The following is a 16,380-nucleotide window of genomic DNA, read 5'->3' on the forward strand; positions in this document are numbered from 1 at the left end:
AAGGGAGAGGAGAGGAGGGGGAGAGAAAAGGGAGAGGAGAGGAGGGGGGAGGGGGAGAGGAGAGGAGGGGGAGGAGGGGGAGAGAATAGGGGAGAGGAGGGGAGGAGGGGGGGAGAGAAAAGGGGAGAGGAGAGGAGGGGGGAGGAGGGGAGAGAAAAGGGGAGAGGAGAGGAGAGAAAAGGGGAGAGGAGAGGAGGGGGGAGGAGGGGAGAGAAAAGGGGAGAGGAGAGGAGAGGAGGGGAGAGAAAAGGGGAGAGGAGAGGAGGGGGAGGGAGAGGGAGAGGAGGGGGGAGAGAATAGGGGAGAGGAGGGGGAGGAGGGGAGAGAATAGGGGGAGGAGGGGGAGAAAAGGGGAGAGGAGAGAGGAGGGGGAGGGGGAGGAGAGGAGAGGAGGGGAGGAGGGGAGAGAATAGGGGAGAGGAGGGGAGGAGGGGAGAGAAAAGGGGAGAGGAGAGGGGGGGGGAGAAGGGGGAGAGAAAAAGGGAGAGGAGAGGAGAGAAAAGGGAGAGGAGAGGAGGGGGGGAGGGGGGAGAGAAAAGGGGAGAGGAGAGGAGGGGGAGGAGGGGAGAGAAAAGGGGAGAGGAGAGGAGGGGAGAGAAAAGGGGCGAGGAGAGGAGGAGGGAGGGGGAAGAGAAAAGGGGAGAGGAGAGGGGAGGAGGGGAAAGAAAGGGGAGAGGAGAGGATGGGGGAGGAGGGGGAGAGAAAAGGGGAGAGGAGAGGAGGGGGAGGGAGAGGAGAGAAAAGGGAGAGGAGAGGGAGGGGGAGGAGGGGAGAGAAAAGGGAAAGGAGAGGAGGGGAGAGAAAAGAGGAGGGGGGAGAGAAAAGTGGAGAGGAGAGGAGGGGGATGAGGGGAGAGAAATGGGGAGAGGAGAGGAGGGGGAGGAGGGGAGAGAAAAGTGGGGAGAAAAGGGGGAGAGGAGAGGAGAGGAGGGGGAGTAGGGGGAGAGAAATGGGGAGAGGAGAGGAGGGGAGAGAAAGGGGAGAGGAGAGGAGGGGAGAGAAAAGGGAGAGGAGAGGAGGGGGAGGGGGAGAGGAGAGGAAGGGGAGGAGGGGAGAGAATAGGTGAGAGGAGGGGGAGGAGGGGAGAAAAGGGGAGAGGAGAGGAGGGGGAGGAGGGGAGAGAAAAGGGGAGAGGAGCGGAGAGAAAAGAGGAGAGGAGAGGAGGGGGGAGGAGGGGAGAGAAAAGGGGAGAGGAGAGGAGGGGAGGGAAGGGGAGAGAAAAGGGGAGAGAAGAGGAGGGGAGAGAAAGGGGAGAGGAGAGGAGGGGAGGGGAAAGAGAAAAGGGGAGAGGAGAGGGGAGGAGGGGGAGAGAAAAGGGGAGAGGAGAGGAGGGGGAGGAGGGGAGAGAAATGGGGAGAGGAGAGGAGGGGGGAGGAGGGGAGAGAAAAGTGGAGAGAAAAGGGAGAGGGAGAGGAGGGGGAGTAGGGGAGAGAAATGGGGAGAGGAGAGGAGGGGGGAGGAGGGGAGAGAAAAGGGGAGAGGAGAGGAGGGGGAGAGAAAAGGGGAGAGGAGAGGAGGGGAGAGAAAAGGGGAGAGGAGAGGAGGGGGAGGGGAGAGGGGAGAGGAGGGGGAGGAGGGGAGAGAATAGGGGAGAGGAGGGGAGAGAAAAGGGGAGAGGAGAGGGAGGGAGGAGTAGGGGGAGAGAAAAGTGGAGAGGAGAGGAGGGGGGAGGAGGGGAGAGAAAAGGGGAGAGGAGAGGAGGGGGAGAGAAAAGGGGAGAGGAGAGGAGGGGAGAGAAAAGGGGAGAGGAGAGGAGGGGAGAGAAAAGGGGAGAGAAAAGGGGAGAGGAGAGGAGGGAGGGGGAAGGGGAGAGGAGGGGGAGGGGAGGGGGAGGAGGGGAGGAGGGGAGAGAAAAGGGGAGAGGAGAGGAGGGGGGAGGAGGGGAGAGAAAAGGGGAGAGGAGGCCCCGTTACCATATGCACCCATTTGCCATCCATTTACTTTCCAAGGTGCGAATACAATACAGAGACTGGCCCTCATCCCTTTTCAATGTCAGGTCCTTATTCTGAGCACTTTGTCCTGGTTATTCTGGGTCCCATGTCCCATACAGAAGGCAACAGAGCGTTGGAGAATGTAGTGACAACCTTGTGATGTTCGGGCACAACGAGGGGCGGTGTGGCAGTGGAGAGAGCTTCTAATTGGCGGATAATGTGTCAGAGGTGACTTTTACTAGAGGCTCTGGGGTGGGAAGTAATGTGGTGTTCAGTTCAGTGTCAAGGACAGTCAGAGATGTAGGAATCAGGCCCCTGGAAGGTTGGCTAGGACAGACTAGAGCCAAGCCCATCCACCCTAGTTACTGGAACCAGGCTAGAGAGGACCATGTGAAAAATCTGGTAGAATATGGCTGAGGTCGGCAATCAACACAATAGTGTGAAAAGTGAAAAAATAAGAAAGGGTTAAACTCCCACACCAGTAGAACTTTTTTCACAACTTTCATTCACTGGCTAAGGTTAGCTTAGCATGCTAGCTAATTACACTGACAGCTTCAGTCAGTGGCCTATTTGTTGTCATTTCTCTGCTACACCTGGAAATCACCACAACGTTCCCACCCCCAATTCCTGAATATGTATTAGCAGCCTGCGTCAGCCTTCGAGGTGGAGCCTAAAACAAGGTTTTTCTTTCTAGGACAGGAATTACTCGAAATAGGCGCAGAAATTTCCTCTGAGGTGGGTCCTTTAAGCTTTTTATTATATCATTATATTAATGATTATATCAAATGAAAAAGTACAGCTATGATTTGAAATGGAGAGCTTGATCTTGGATTACTAAATGACACTGTTGCTGCTGCAGTGTGGAGAGGGACAGGATTCTAGAGGGCATTTCAAAGAGTAAGTCAGAGTTAAAAAGAGAGAGGGAGAGGTGAGAGGGACAGATTGAGAGAGAGATGAAGGGATGACTGGTACTTCCTCCTTGCAGCGGACACGGTCGAAGGAGCAGATGAACCTCTGACCTCTCCCCGCCGCCACGCTAATCTGAAGGCCAATCAGATTGCTCCTTCCTCCTCCCCACACACCTCTTAAGGAAATTACTTCTTCCCCGGGCGCCCCCCCCCTCCTGTGTGTGTGTATTGTGTGTGTGTTTGTGTGCATGTGTGTGTGTGCGCATCCTTCTCCGCTCTCCCCCCTCTGAAAGGTAATACAAGTGAATGGCTAAATTGCATTAGTCAATCTCTCTAAGTCTGCGGGGAGCGTGTTATAGTGATGGGACGCAGCTGTGCCACCCGCCTTCCTGCAACCCACCCCGCGCAGGAAGGTGGGTGGCACAGCCCCCTGGTGTCTGCCTCTCGCTAGCTAATTGCGACAGATAGTGACAATGACGACGGGTATAGAGAACAGAGCTGTAATGAAAGTCATACCAACACACGCTGAGGACGGAAATAGAGACAGAGAAAAAGACGAAGATAAGACTTTCTAGAATGTACCGGGATACGATAATGAGGAAGGGAAAGAAAAAAAGAAAGCATAGAAGAGGAGGAGTTGGAGACTCAGAAGGGTTTCTTTTCCCCTCTGGAGAGGAACGAGTGATGAGAAAGGGAAGGAAGGGCTTTATATTCCCAACACCGCAGGGACCAGTGACCTTCTCAAGTCTCTCCTTCTCCTCCTCCCTCGTTCCCTCTCTCTTTTTTCTCACTCCTGGTGTTTCTGCTCGATTCTCCCCGCTCCCAGTGATCGAGTAACAAGCGAAGTGTGTTGCGCCATTCGGGGGCTTCTCCCTTAATTGGTATCACAGGATCGACGTGGCGCCGCTTCCGCTTGTCTGCCTCTCCAGCCAGTCCACACAGAACAGATACAGAACCAGGACTGGAGCAGCCAAGGGAGGCAGGCGGACTTTCACCTTGTCTGGGGATATAATTACCTGCTTTAAAGGGGCACTTCACCATTTTATATACATTTTATTGTACATCATATTAGTCCTGTCCTGCACCCATACCAGTGTCTAGATGTTTGAAAAAGGCATTTTCTACATTTGGTAGTCAAATAGAAAAGAAGAAAAGGTCCCACTATGATGTCATCGGAGACACTGGTATGGTTCTGTAGATAATGAATAAAAGGTTACAACGGGGTGAATTCCATTAGAGCCACACCTTTTCCACTGTCAACTGGCTGTCCCTCCCTTTACTTACTTAAACCAAGGCTTCCCGTTTTGATCTGAGAATGAATAACATGAGTTCTTTAATCCAACTGGGAAGCCCCATTGAGACTTCAACTCTCTTTGGCGGGAGAAGGTTGGTCAAGGGCGGCGCACTTTCCAATGAGTATATGGGGGTTAACTTAATGTATCACTTGATTACACTATGTCAATTTCAAGCTGCTTTTGGGGGCAACACTAGGTCATGGTAATTACAGGGGTGTAATAGGTTTTTTTAAGGGAAAATGCCAAAAAAACTTGAGATAAATCTTTTCAGTAATAAACTAATTTCACTAGGAGAGATTGGGGTGATTGGTTAGACAGGGGGAGGAAGAGGGATCAAATTAGAGGGGATGAAATTAGCCTTAAAGCTCTTCCCACTGATTACAGGGTTGCCATGACGATGGACGTCAGCAGTTAAATTATAGGTGTTTAAAGGTAGAAGGAACAAGCGTAGTTGAACTTACCAGCACCCGTCAGGGGGCTATTATCTTTGTCGTTCTGGGTTCCCTGTGATGACTCACAAACTAAGGTGCACTGTGGAAAGAAGAGAGAGAGAGAGATGTTTGATGTTTACATGTACATGTCAAATCTCTACCATCAAACACACACATATGAATGTACATTGAACTCTGCTTTTCTCTGAGCAGCGGGGTGGCCACGTCTAGCTTGACATGTTCTTGGTTCAGCATGTCTTGCTCTTTAAATACATTTTAATTAAGCTCAGTGTTTTTTGGGACAGCAGGAGGTAAATGACAGGTGAAGCTGAACACATATGTGGACAGACAGACAGACAGACAGACAGACAGACAGACAGACAGACAGACACACCAACCCTCCGTCATTCAAGAACGCTCCATGTGTTTGTCACCGTCCCCTTTGATAATGAGTATCTTCCCATCACAGCTGCTGAATGTCCCTTTTTGATGATGCGTGCGGGATAAGACATCAAAGTGCCAGTGACAACCAACAGTTTTCAGGCCTCTCTGTCAGTGGCATCGAGGCTGACAAACCATCAGAAATACACTTTAGCAGGTATCAACTACGAGGACTGCTACTTTTGCGAAAAAATTGGAATTTAGCAAAACAAGGTAGCTTCATTTACATCAGGGGAATATAGTGAAACAAGGTCGCTCTCTTCACATCAGGGGAACAGAGTGAAACAAGGTAGCTTTCTTCACGTCAGGGGAACATAGTGAAATAAGGTAGCTTTCTTCACATCAGGGGAACATAGTGAAACAAGGTCGCTTTCTTCACGTCAGGGGAACAGAGTGAAACAAGGTCGCTTTCTTCACATCAGGGGAACATAGTGAAACGAGGTAGCTTTCTTCACGTCAGGGGAACATAGTGAAACAAGGTAGCTTCATTCACGTCAGGGGAACATAGTGAAACAAGGTAGCTTTCTTCAAGTCAGGGTAACATAGTGAAACAAGGTAGCTTTCTTCACGTCAGGTGAACATAGTGAAACAAGGTCGCTTTCTTCACGTCAGGGGAACATAGTGAAACAAGGTCGCTTTCTTCACATCAGGGGAACATAGTGAAACAAGGTAGCTTTCTTCACGTCAGGGGAACATAGTGAAACAAGGTCGCTTTCTTCACGTCAGGGGAACATAGTGAAACAAGGTAGCTTTCTTCACGTCAGGGGAACATAGTGAAACAAGGTAGCTTTCTTCACGTCAGGGGAACATAGTGATACAAGGTAGCTTTCTTCACGTCAGGGGAACATAGTGAAACAAGGTCGCTTTCTTCACGTCAGGGGAACATAGTGAAACAAGGTAGCTTTCTTCACGTCAGGGGAACATAGTGAAACAAGGTAGCGTTCTTCACGTCAGGGGAACATAGTGAAACAAGGTCGCTTTCTTCACATCAGGGGAACATAGTGAAACAAGGTAGCTTTCTTCACGTCAGGGGAACATAGTGAAACAAGGTAGCTTTCTTCACGTCAGGGGAACATAGTGAAACAAGGTAGCTTTCTTCACATCAGGGGAACATAGTGAAACAAGGTCGCTTTCTTCACATCAGGGGAACATAGTGAAACAAGGTCGCTTTCTTCACATCAGGGGAACATAGTGAAACAAGGTAGCTTTCTTCACGTCAGGGTAACATAGTGAAACAAGGTCGCTTTCTTCACGTCAGGGGAACATAGTGAAACAAGGTAGCTTTCTTCACGTCAGGGGAACATAGTGAAACAAGGTCGCTTTCTTCACATCAGGGGAACAGAGTGAAACAAGGTCGCTTTCTTCACATCAGGGGAATATAGTGAAACAAGGTAGCTTCATTCACGTCAGGGGAATATAGTGAAACAAGGTCGCTTTCTTCACGTCAGGGTAACATAGTGAAACAAGGTCGCTTTCTTCACGTCAGGGGAACATAGTGAAACAAGGTAAACAAGGTAGCTTTCTTCACGTCAGGGGAACATAGTGAAACAAGGTCGCTTTCTTCACATCAGGGGAACAGAGTGAAACAAGGTCGCTTTCTTCACATCAGGGGAATATAGTGAAACAAGGTAGCTTCATTCACGTCAGGGGAATATAGTGAAACAAGGTCGCTTCATATACATCAGGGGAATATAGTGAAACAAGGTCGCTTCATATACATCAGGGGAATATAGAGAAACAAGGTAGTTTTCTTCACATCAGGGGAATGTAGAGAAACAAGGTAGCTTTCTTCACATCAGGGGAATGTAGAGAAACAAGGTAGCTTTCTTCACGTCAGTGGAATATAGCAGGGGTGAAAATCCATTCGCGAGGATGTGGCTCTGTTCATGTCAGATGAACTGTGCAGGAGATTGCGACTTTCGGTGAAACTCCACATGATAATCCATTTTTGTGTGTTGCACTTCCATACTTACATTCAGTAACACTTCCATTCAGTGGCATCTATGAATCACATAATCATGCATAGTGTTAGGGTGTGAACATCTAACATTTAAACTAAATTGGGATCCTTAACGTTAACTAAAATCCCTAACTGAAAAACAAATGCTTTTTTAAAAACGCAAATGGAGAAAGTAAACAGCATAGTGGGTCAATTTCAGCAACAAATAAGAGCGTTGAGGCGTGAGACTCAAATCTCCCCGTTTTTTCGCCCTCCCCTCGCTCTCCGTACCTCGCCCTCCCTTCGCCCTCCCCTCACTCGCCCTCCCCTCGCCCTCCCCTCGCTCTCCGTCCCTCGCCCTCCCCTCGCCCTCACCTCGCTCTCCGTCCCTCGCCCCCCCCCCCGCCCTCCCCTCGCCCTCCCCTCGCTCTCCGTCCCTCGCCCTCCTCGCCCTCCGTCCCTCGCCCTCCCTCGCTCTCCGTCCCTCGCCCTCCCTCGCTCTCCGTCCCTCGCCCTCCCTCGCTCTCCGTCCCTCGCCCTCCCGCTCTCCCCTCGCCCTCCCTCGCTCTCCCCTCGCCCTCCCTCGCTCTCCGTCCCTCGCCCTCCCTCGCTCTCCGTCCCTCGCCCTCCCTCGCTCTCCCCTCGCCCTCTCCTCGCTCTCCGTCCCTCGCCCTCCCTCGCTCTCCGTTTATCGCCCTCCCCTCGCCCTCCCTCGCTCTCCGTCCCTCGCCCTCCCCCTCCCTCGCTCTCCGTCCCTCGCCTTCCCCTCGCCCTTCACTCGCCCTCCCTTGCTCTCCGTCCCTCGCCCTCCCCTCGCCCTCCCCTCGCTCTCCGTCCCTCGCCCTCCCTCGCCCTCCCCTCGCTCTCCGTCCCTCGCCCTCCCCTCGCCCTCCCCTCGCCCTCCCCTCGCTCTCCGTCCCTCGCCCTCCCCTCACTCTCCGTCCCTCGCTAGCACGCTATGAAAGATGCCAGTGTTTGTGTTCTCGGAAGTATGGCAATTAAGTCTCCTCCCTTCCAGAAATACTGAATCTTAGGAGTCTTGACACTCAGAATACAGAACTTTAGGGATCTTGACACTCAGAATACAGAACTTTAGGGATCTTGACACTCAGAAATGCAATCTATTATTTTGGAGCCAACTCTCTACCACCACATCATTGCAGTGGCAGAGAAAGGCAAGTGACAACGGTGGAGTCCTGTAGGCCAATACATTAAGAAGGTAAATGAGAAGGAACTGCTAACTTTGCGAAGTGGGATTGAGGTAGAGTAATGGTAGTACAGGTGCAACGCTGAGCCATCGAAGAGGGACGCAGCTTGAGACCGCGAATGTTGCTGGCAGCAGCACAGTTGTATCGTGAATTCAAGTTGTATTAAACTCTTCTTACAGTTTTAACTGAAAAAACAATACAAAAATTTCTGTGGTAACAAGAGAAATTGTCCACCCAGACTACACCATCAAAAGAGAGCAGGACACAGAGGCAGCCAGCCATGTTAGAGCCCTAGTCAATTATATAAGACTGCTCTCTGTGACTGACTTACCCACAGTGGTAAAACACGCACGCACACACACACACATACACACACAGAGAGAGCGCAAAGGTAATTTTGCTGCAATGAGGAGAAGTGTCAACAGACTACAGTTAGACTGGGTCAGGGAACACCCTACGCTACGAGGTTATGTTATCTCCTCTCAGAAAGACATCCTTTCTACAGTACGCAGATCCATTTTGACTGCCTCCTCGTTCGTGCACAACTACCAGCCAGGTCACACCAGATCAACTTCAGTATTCCACATTCGTCCAGGACCCCAGGATGTCGGGAGATGCCTTCAATACCATCCACTAGGGTCAGTGTGAATGGCTATTACCATCAAGTAGGTTTGCGGCATGCTAGGGCTTTGTGGATGGGGATAGAGGATCTTAAACCGTGCACTCCAGGTTCAGAGGATCGCGGGTTCAAACCCAGTGCTGGGCAGTCATATACTGTTTAACACTATACTAAACCTTAACCAGTCGGAATTCATGCCTAAACCTAAACAAACGATGAAAACTGAAGACAGACCGTGACATCTTGTTGCAAGTACAGTGCTTCTATGCTACACATATTATTAGACTAAACTAAATAATCCCATTGGATGTAATAACTAGTCAAATGAAGGTAAAGTACACACATAAACTATGTTTTTTCCTCCCATTGGGAGGACGTTTGACCACTCTTCAGGTACCTGGCGATCTCAGAAGAAGACACCATCTCTCTCTCTTTCTCTCTCTTCCTCTCATTCCTGTGTTTCTCAGATGGTGCAGAGTAGCATGTCGTGGTGGATCAGCATAGTTGATTGTAGGTGGGATGGTCTCAAGGGAGATGCCATTTACTCAGACGAGGTGAGTCTCGTAGGAAGGCTATAAGGCCATGGGGTTTAGCCGACTATCCCACACAAATAGAAGAAGGATGTATGACGCTCCCTCTCTCTAATTCTCTAATGCTCTTTGTGCACATAATCACACACAGCATCCAGGCTGTCTGAGCCAATGGCTTCTCTGGCTTGCGCTCTCTCTCCCCCCCACACACACGCAAACGCCGTACACACACACACATGATAAACATATGCAGTATCTAAGAGACCCTATCCCACTCTCGCCCTCTCGTCACACTCTATCCCCCCCCACACACACACACGATAAACATATGCAGTATCTAAGAGTCCCTATCCCACTCTCACCCTCTCGTCACACTCTACCCCCCCCCCACACACACACACGATAAACATATGTTGTAACTAAGAGTCCCTATCCCACCCTCGCCCTCTCGTCACACTCTACCCCCCCCACACACACATGATAAACATATGCAGTATCTAAGAGTCCCTATCCCACTCTCACCCTCTCGTCACACTCTACACCCCCCCCCACACACACACACATGATAAACATATGCAGTATCTAAGAGTCCCTATCCCAGTCTCACCCTCTCGTCACACTCTACACCCCCCCCACACACACACATGATAAACATATGCAGTATCTAAGAGTCCCTATCCCACTCTCACCCTCTCGTCACACTCTACACCCCCCCCCACACACACATGATAAACATATTCAGTATCTAAGAGTCCCTATCCCACTCTCGCCCTCTCGTCACACTCTACCCCCCCCCCACACACATGATAAACATATGCAGTATCTAAGAGTCCCTATCCCACACTCACCCTCTCGTCACACTCTACACCCCCCCCCCACACACACATGATAAACATATGCAGTATCTAAGAGTCCCTATCCCACTCTCACCCTCTCGTCACACTCTACACCCCCCCCCACACACACATGATAAACATATGCAGTATCTAAGAGTCCCTATCCCACTCTCACCCTCTCGTCACACTCTATCCCCCCCACACACACACACGATAAACATATGCAGTATCTAAGAGTCCCTATCCCACTCTCACCCTCTCGTCACACTCTACACCCCCCCCACACACACATGATAAACATATGCAGTATCTAAGAGTCCCTATCCCACTCTCACCCTCTCGTCACACTCTACACCCCCCCCACACACACACATGATAAACATATGCAGTATCTAAGAGTCCCTATCCCACTCTCACCCTCTCGTCACACTCTACCCCCCCCCACACACATGATAAACATATGCAGTATCTAAGAGACCCTATCCCACTCTCACCCTCTCGTCACACTCTACACCCCCCCCCACACACATGATAAACATATGCAGTATCTAAGAGTCCCTATCCCACTCTCGCCCTCTCGTCACACTCTACCCCCCCCCACACACATGATAAACATATGCAGTATCTAAGAGACCCTATCCCACTCTCACCCTCTCGTCACACTCTACACCCCCCCCCACACACATGATAAACATATGCAGTATCTAAGAGACCCTATCCCACTCTCACCCTCTCGTCACACTCTACACCCCCCCCCACACACATGATAAACATATGCAGTATCTAAGAGTCCCTATCCCACTCTCGCCCTCTCGTCACACTCTACCCCCCCCCACACACACACATGATAAACATATGCAGTATCTAAGAGACCCTATCCCACTCTCACCCTCTCGTCACACTCTACCCCCCCCCCCCCACACACACACATGATAAACATACTCAGTATCTAAGAGTCCCTATCCCACTCTCACCCTCTCGTCACACTCTACCCCCCCCCCACACACACACATGATAAACATATGCTGTATCTAAGAGTCCCTATCCCACTCTCACCCTCTCGTCACACTCTACCCCCCCCCCACACACACACATGATAAACATACTCAGTATCTAAGAGTCCCTATCCCACTCTCACCCTCTCGTCACACTCTATCCCCCCCCCACACACACACATGATAAACATATGCAGTATCTAGGAGTCCCTATCCCTCTCGTCACACTCTACCCCCCCCCCCCCACACACATGATAAACATATGCAGTATCTAAGAGTCCCTATCCCACTCTCACCCTCTCGTCACACTCCACCCCCTCCTCCCACACACACATGATAAACATATGCAGTATCTAAGAGTCCCTATTCCACTCTCACCCTCTCGTCAGTGTCACTTGAGCAGTGACAAACTAATCCTGCAAGCATTAGTGCTAGCTGAGACATCTGGAGGGGAATGACTCTCATACAAACACACACACACGTCCTCACCTTCTGGGCCTGCTGCACGTCGGCCGTGATGTGATCCATGTCCCCCTCCTCCATCTCCCCCATGTTCACACGGCTCACCAACACTGTCCCCACCGCCAGCACACCATCAGAAGACCTGGGGGAGAGTGGACAGAGTGTCAACTACGGGGAACGAGAGAGAAAAGAGGGCAGAAGCGAGAGTGAGAATAGAGGTGTAGATGGAGCAGCCAATGGGACAGAGAACAGAGGTGTAGATGGAGCAGCCAATGGGACAGAGAAGAGGTGTAGCTGGAGCAGCCAATGGGACAGAGAAGAGGTGTAGCTGGAGCTGCCAATGAGACAGAGAATAGATGTGTAGCTGGAGCAGCCAATGGGACAGAGAAGAGGTGTAGCTGGAGCAGCCAATGGGACAGAGAAGAGGTGTAGCTGGAGCAGCCAATGAGACAGAGAATAGACGTGTAACTGGAGCAGCCAATGGGACAGAGAAGAGGTGTAGCTGGAGCAGCCAATGAGACAGAGAATAGACGTGTAACTGGAGCAGCCAATGGGACAGAGAAGAGGTGTAGCTGGAGCAGCCAATGAGACATTGAATGGACGTGTAGATGGAGCAGCCAATGGGACAGAGAATAGAGGTGTAGATGGAGCAGCCAATGGGACAGAGAAGAGGTGTAGCTGGAGCAGCCAATGGGACAGAGAAGAGGTATAGCTGGAGCAGCCAATGAAACAGAGAATAGACGTGTAGATGGAGCAGCCAATGGGACAGAGAATAGAGGTGTAGATGAAGCAGCCAATGGGTCAGAGAATAGAGGTGTAGATGGAGCAGCCAATGGGACAGAGAATAGAGGTGTAGATGGAGCAGCCAATGGGACAGAGAATAGAGGTGTAGATGGAGTAAATAAGAGGTGGTGAGGAACAGACAATGAGAGGTCAAGAGAGAATGTAGGCTGGAGTTTCTCAAGAAATGTTTGTTGCAGTTGCAAGTGTCATCTCAATCAACTTTGCTGATACACAAGCAACTGAAACACCATTGAAATGTCATGCAACAATGTGGTTTAAAAATTCTAAACCAATGGCATCTGTTGCGTTACATTGTGATTCAATAAGCTATACAAATAAAAAGTGTGGCACACTACATATATAAAATCATTTATTGGGTAACTCACCTCATTGTGATTTTCACAAATAATTTGTTTATCGAACCTTTTCCTTAATGATTTAGAAAAAAATGCTGTCTATACAATGTAGCTAGCCAAATTGAAATTGCCAGCACTGTTCTAGCTGGCTAGCTAGCTATCGACTAACTAACCAACAACTAACCAGCAACAAACTAAGCTTAGGCTAGCAACTAACTAAGCTTAGGCTAGCTAGTTCAAACTGGTCTGGGTTTACTTAAAAAAATTAAATGTATTAACAGCCAAACCACATACATAAACCTTTACTAGCCATGATGCCAATATCTATTTATACAGCTTCGGTTTAACTAACTATGTCGCTTCTATCAACCTTGATGGCGGTTCCGGCAGCAACAGGCAGCGTGAGCGACAGCTGTGTTGACGTGACAACTGGGTCGGAGTTCTGTACCTTCGAATGCATCACGCGACAAAAGCATTCGTTTTGATTGTGTTGCTTGCAACGAGTTTCACAAAAGTTGAAACGTTTGCAACTGATCTGGATGCCACCAAGTTGCAGATGAATTTGCTTATCAGTTGCTGGGGGTGTTGCATGAAGCAATCCAAAAAGCAACATAGCTGCGTCCAAGTTGCTTCGTGTAACCCCAGCACATTGTGGTCAAGTCATTGTTCTCCCTCCTTCAGTGCCAGATACAGAACAGATACCACCGTTCTCATATTAGGGAGCCCCAATGACTTTTCTAACCAATGATCTGATGGGAAATCCATTGCCAGCAGTAGTTCGTTACACACACACACAGGCACTCGCACACGCGCACACACACACTTAAATGAACAATTCTACCTGGGTATTAGGCTAGCAGCATGTGATCTAATCCCCCAGTCAGATTGATCTAGTGCTAATGGGCCTGGTCCCTCTCCCAGTGGACAATGAAGGGCTATCATAATCACAGCCAAAGCCTGGGGTGCAAGAGGGAGAGAGAGAGCGAGGCGGGAGGAGAGGGGGATGACACCCTGGGGAGAGAAGGAGAGGGATGGTGAGGGATGGAGAGGGAGAAGAGAGGGATCTGGAGAGGTACTCTGGGCCTGGAGAGAGAAAGAAGGGGATGCTACCCCATGGAGAGGAAGGGAGGGATAGTGAGTTGAAGGACGGAGAGGGAGAAGAGACTGATCTGAAGAGGGACTCGGGGAACTGCAGCAGTGGCGTTCTCGCTCAGAGACTCATTTGCACACGGCGGTCCCTTGCTACACAGAGAGGATATAAGTCTGTTGATGGATCCCAGGACCCATGCCAGACATCTGCTTCAGTGTTTATCTTTCTTGGTACCCCCCCCCCAACCCAACCCACCTCCTCTCCCACTCATCCCCCTCTCCACTACACAGAGAACATTCCGGAAAGTCACCCTGACTTTGAGTAAACATGGTCAGTCCAGATCGAGCCGCTCGTTCCCTTGGATTATAATGGAGAAAATTTTTAACACCTGTTGCACAGCTAGCAGACCACCACCGTTACTGCAACGGGGCTACAGTGGCCCACCTAGGTACACTTTCCAGATTGCTTGAGCTCCTTACCATTATGAAACATTGCACTTAAACAGTGTAGGCTTTAAAGTCCTACTCCTACTCTATGCAAGGCTGTAAACTGCTCCAGTCTCATTTGCAGATAATTTATCATGTGATAGACTTCACAAAAGGCACATCTCAATAGGTGGTCCAGGTATCCTCTGTTGTTCTCTATGGCTCCTCAAGAAAGGGGAGAGGCTGATGACATCACATCTCCCCATCAGACCAGCTCCTTGAAGTTTGCAACTGTGTCTAAAAACAACACTATTTTGCTCAAACATTTTTTTTTGCTTTTTAGTGTGTGTACTTCACTGTATGTATATTTGGGATATTGCTTTCCAACAGTAAAAGTAAAACAAATAGCTGGAGAACGTCTTTAAGGTAATTGATTTATGTGTGGGAGCGATGGGAGATGATGTCTTAGTTGTACAGACTGTAGCTTACACACGGATGGGGGGTGATATGTCATATAGTTGGCATCTTTAAAATAACACGCTTTCACAGTTTTTCTGACGTGTGTGTGTGTGTCTTTGTGTCTGTGTGTGTGTGTGTGTGTGTGTGTGTGTGTGTGTGTGTGTGTGTGTGTGTGTGTGTGTGTGTGTGTGTGTGTGTGTGTGTGATAATTACCATTATAGCTTAAAGGCAGGTTAAGGAGAGGTTGGTTCAAATCAAGCGGGCGTGCGAACAGAAGTTGCCTTCCTGACAAGATGGTTGTACCGAGCAGCGTAGCTACAATCTATCTGTTAGAGCTGTGATTGACCTCAAATGAACTTTGTAGCTGCCTGCTGCGGAGCGCTGCCGGAAAAATAAGATGGACAGTAAATAAGCTCCTCTCCTCCATCCTCCCACGATTTCTCCACCTCGTCTTCCTCGGTTCTGGAGTTGGCATTGAACAGCATCTACAGATTGTTCTGCCCGCCTGTGATCTCCCCGCTCAACTGTCCTCATCTAATAATTGGCCCAGAGTTCACTTTTTGTGACAGTGGTTAAATCAGAGCAGCTTCATTAAAGAGACAAAAAAATGATGTGCTTAAAGGGACACTTGGATGCCGTGTGTAAAGTAAACACTAGTATGAACGTGCATTGGTTCTGGAGATGATGAATATGAGGGGAAAAAATTGGTGAGGTATGCCTGTCGCATATTTGGAATTGTTCACAAAACAATTAGTTATTAAGGACGTTATTATTGCATTTAAGGGTGATTTATTTTGTAACCCTTCTTCAGTTTGCAAACATGTCTCAAAGTGACACAAATCTGTACTAATTACTCATACCAATCTGGGTGATGAAATGCAAGTCACTCAATTTAGTCCTTCAACTTTATTCCATCAATGTGTGCTTTATTTTGAATGTACTAACCTAGAAGTGCTTTAAATATGTGTTCTATCGTGTGGTGTTTCGGTTTATTTCTTATTTCCTTATTTGAGCAACTTCCTTTTCAGTGTTTGTCTAGCTGTGTGCTCGTCTGTGACCTGAGTCATAACCCCACACCTGAAGAGAGGAGCATTGTTCAGAAGATTCAAGCCAGCAATGGAAGAGGACAGGTGACACAGGCCGTGCTCAGCCACAGTGTCTGGGGAGAGGGGACCGAATGAGTGTGACCAAGCTGTGCGCACAGAAACATCAGCCCACAGAGAGAAACACAACATTGAACTTCACTCAATTTTCTAGAGCAGTGGACACCAACCGGTCGATCGCTATCAACTGGTCGATCTTCAAGAAAATTCCTAGTCGATCACCAAACATTTCTGTATAAAAACCCATGATAAAGCCTTGTGTTCCTATTTTTTGGTTTGTTCTTGGGCTGTTGGAGGAAGGTGCACCTGATTCAGCTGCCCTGTGCGCCGGGTAGATTAAATGTTGCCATTTTGAACCATTTCCTGTGTCTGAAGGTGCAAACTCTGCCTTCCTGGCGGGCCCAGAGAGCAAATCAAGTGCACTATTGGCCTTCCACTGGCCAATCAGATGGCTCAGATGACCGTGTCTGCAGTAGCTTAGCAGAAAGAAAGAAAGCTACAGCAAAATTGATACGGTGAGATTTCAAAACGTTTAAAACCATGACTAGAGAGAGACTGTCAACGAATAC

General features: G+C 49.3%; 1 protein-coding gene across 11 annotated transcripts in view; it reads right to left on the reverse strand.

Moving 5' to 3' along the window:
- The window catches only part of LOC135507555 (type II inositol 3,4-bisphosphate 4-phosphatase-like), a 369,267-nt gene that overhangs the window by 101,997 nt on the left and 250,890 nt on the right, over positions 1 to 16,380 (reverse strand). For all 11 annotated transcript variants that reach the window (XR_010450671.1, XM_064927063.1, XM_064927060.1 and 8 more), the window contains 2 exons: positions 11,623 to 11,737; positions 4,596 to 4,665 (listed from right to left, as the gene is read on the reverse strand). Coding sequence is in view for 10 of the 11 variants with exons in the window: in XM_064927063.1 (XP_064783135.1) it covers positions 4,596 to 4,665; positions 11,623 to 11,737 (185 nt within the window). In the remaining variant the exon portion in view is untranslated. The remainder of the gene's footprint in view (positions 1 to 4,595; positions 4,666 to 11,622; positions 11,738 to 16,380) is intronic.

This window comes from Oncorhynchus masou, chromosome 21 (genome assembly GCF_036934945.1).
Source record: "Oncorhynchus masou masou isolate Uvic2021 chromosome 21, UVic_Omas_1.1, whole genome shotgun sequence".
Lineage (NCBI taxonomy): Eukaryota > Metazoa > Chordata > Actinopteri > Salmoniformes > Salmonidae > Oncorhynchus > Oncorhynchus masou.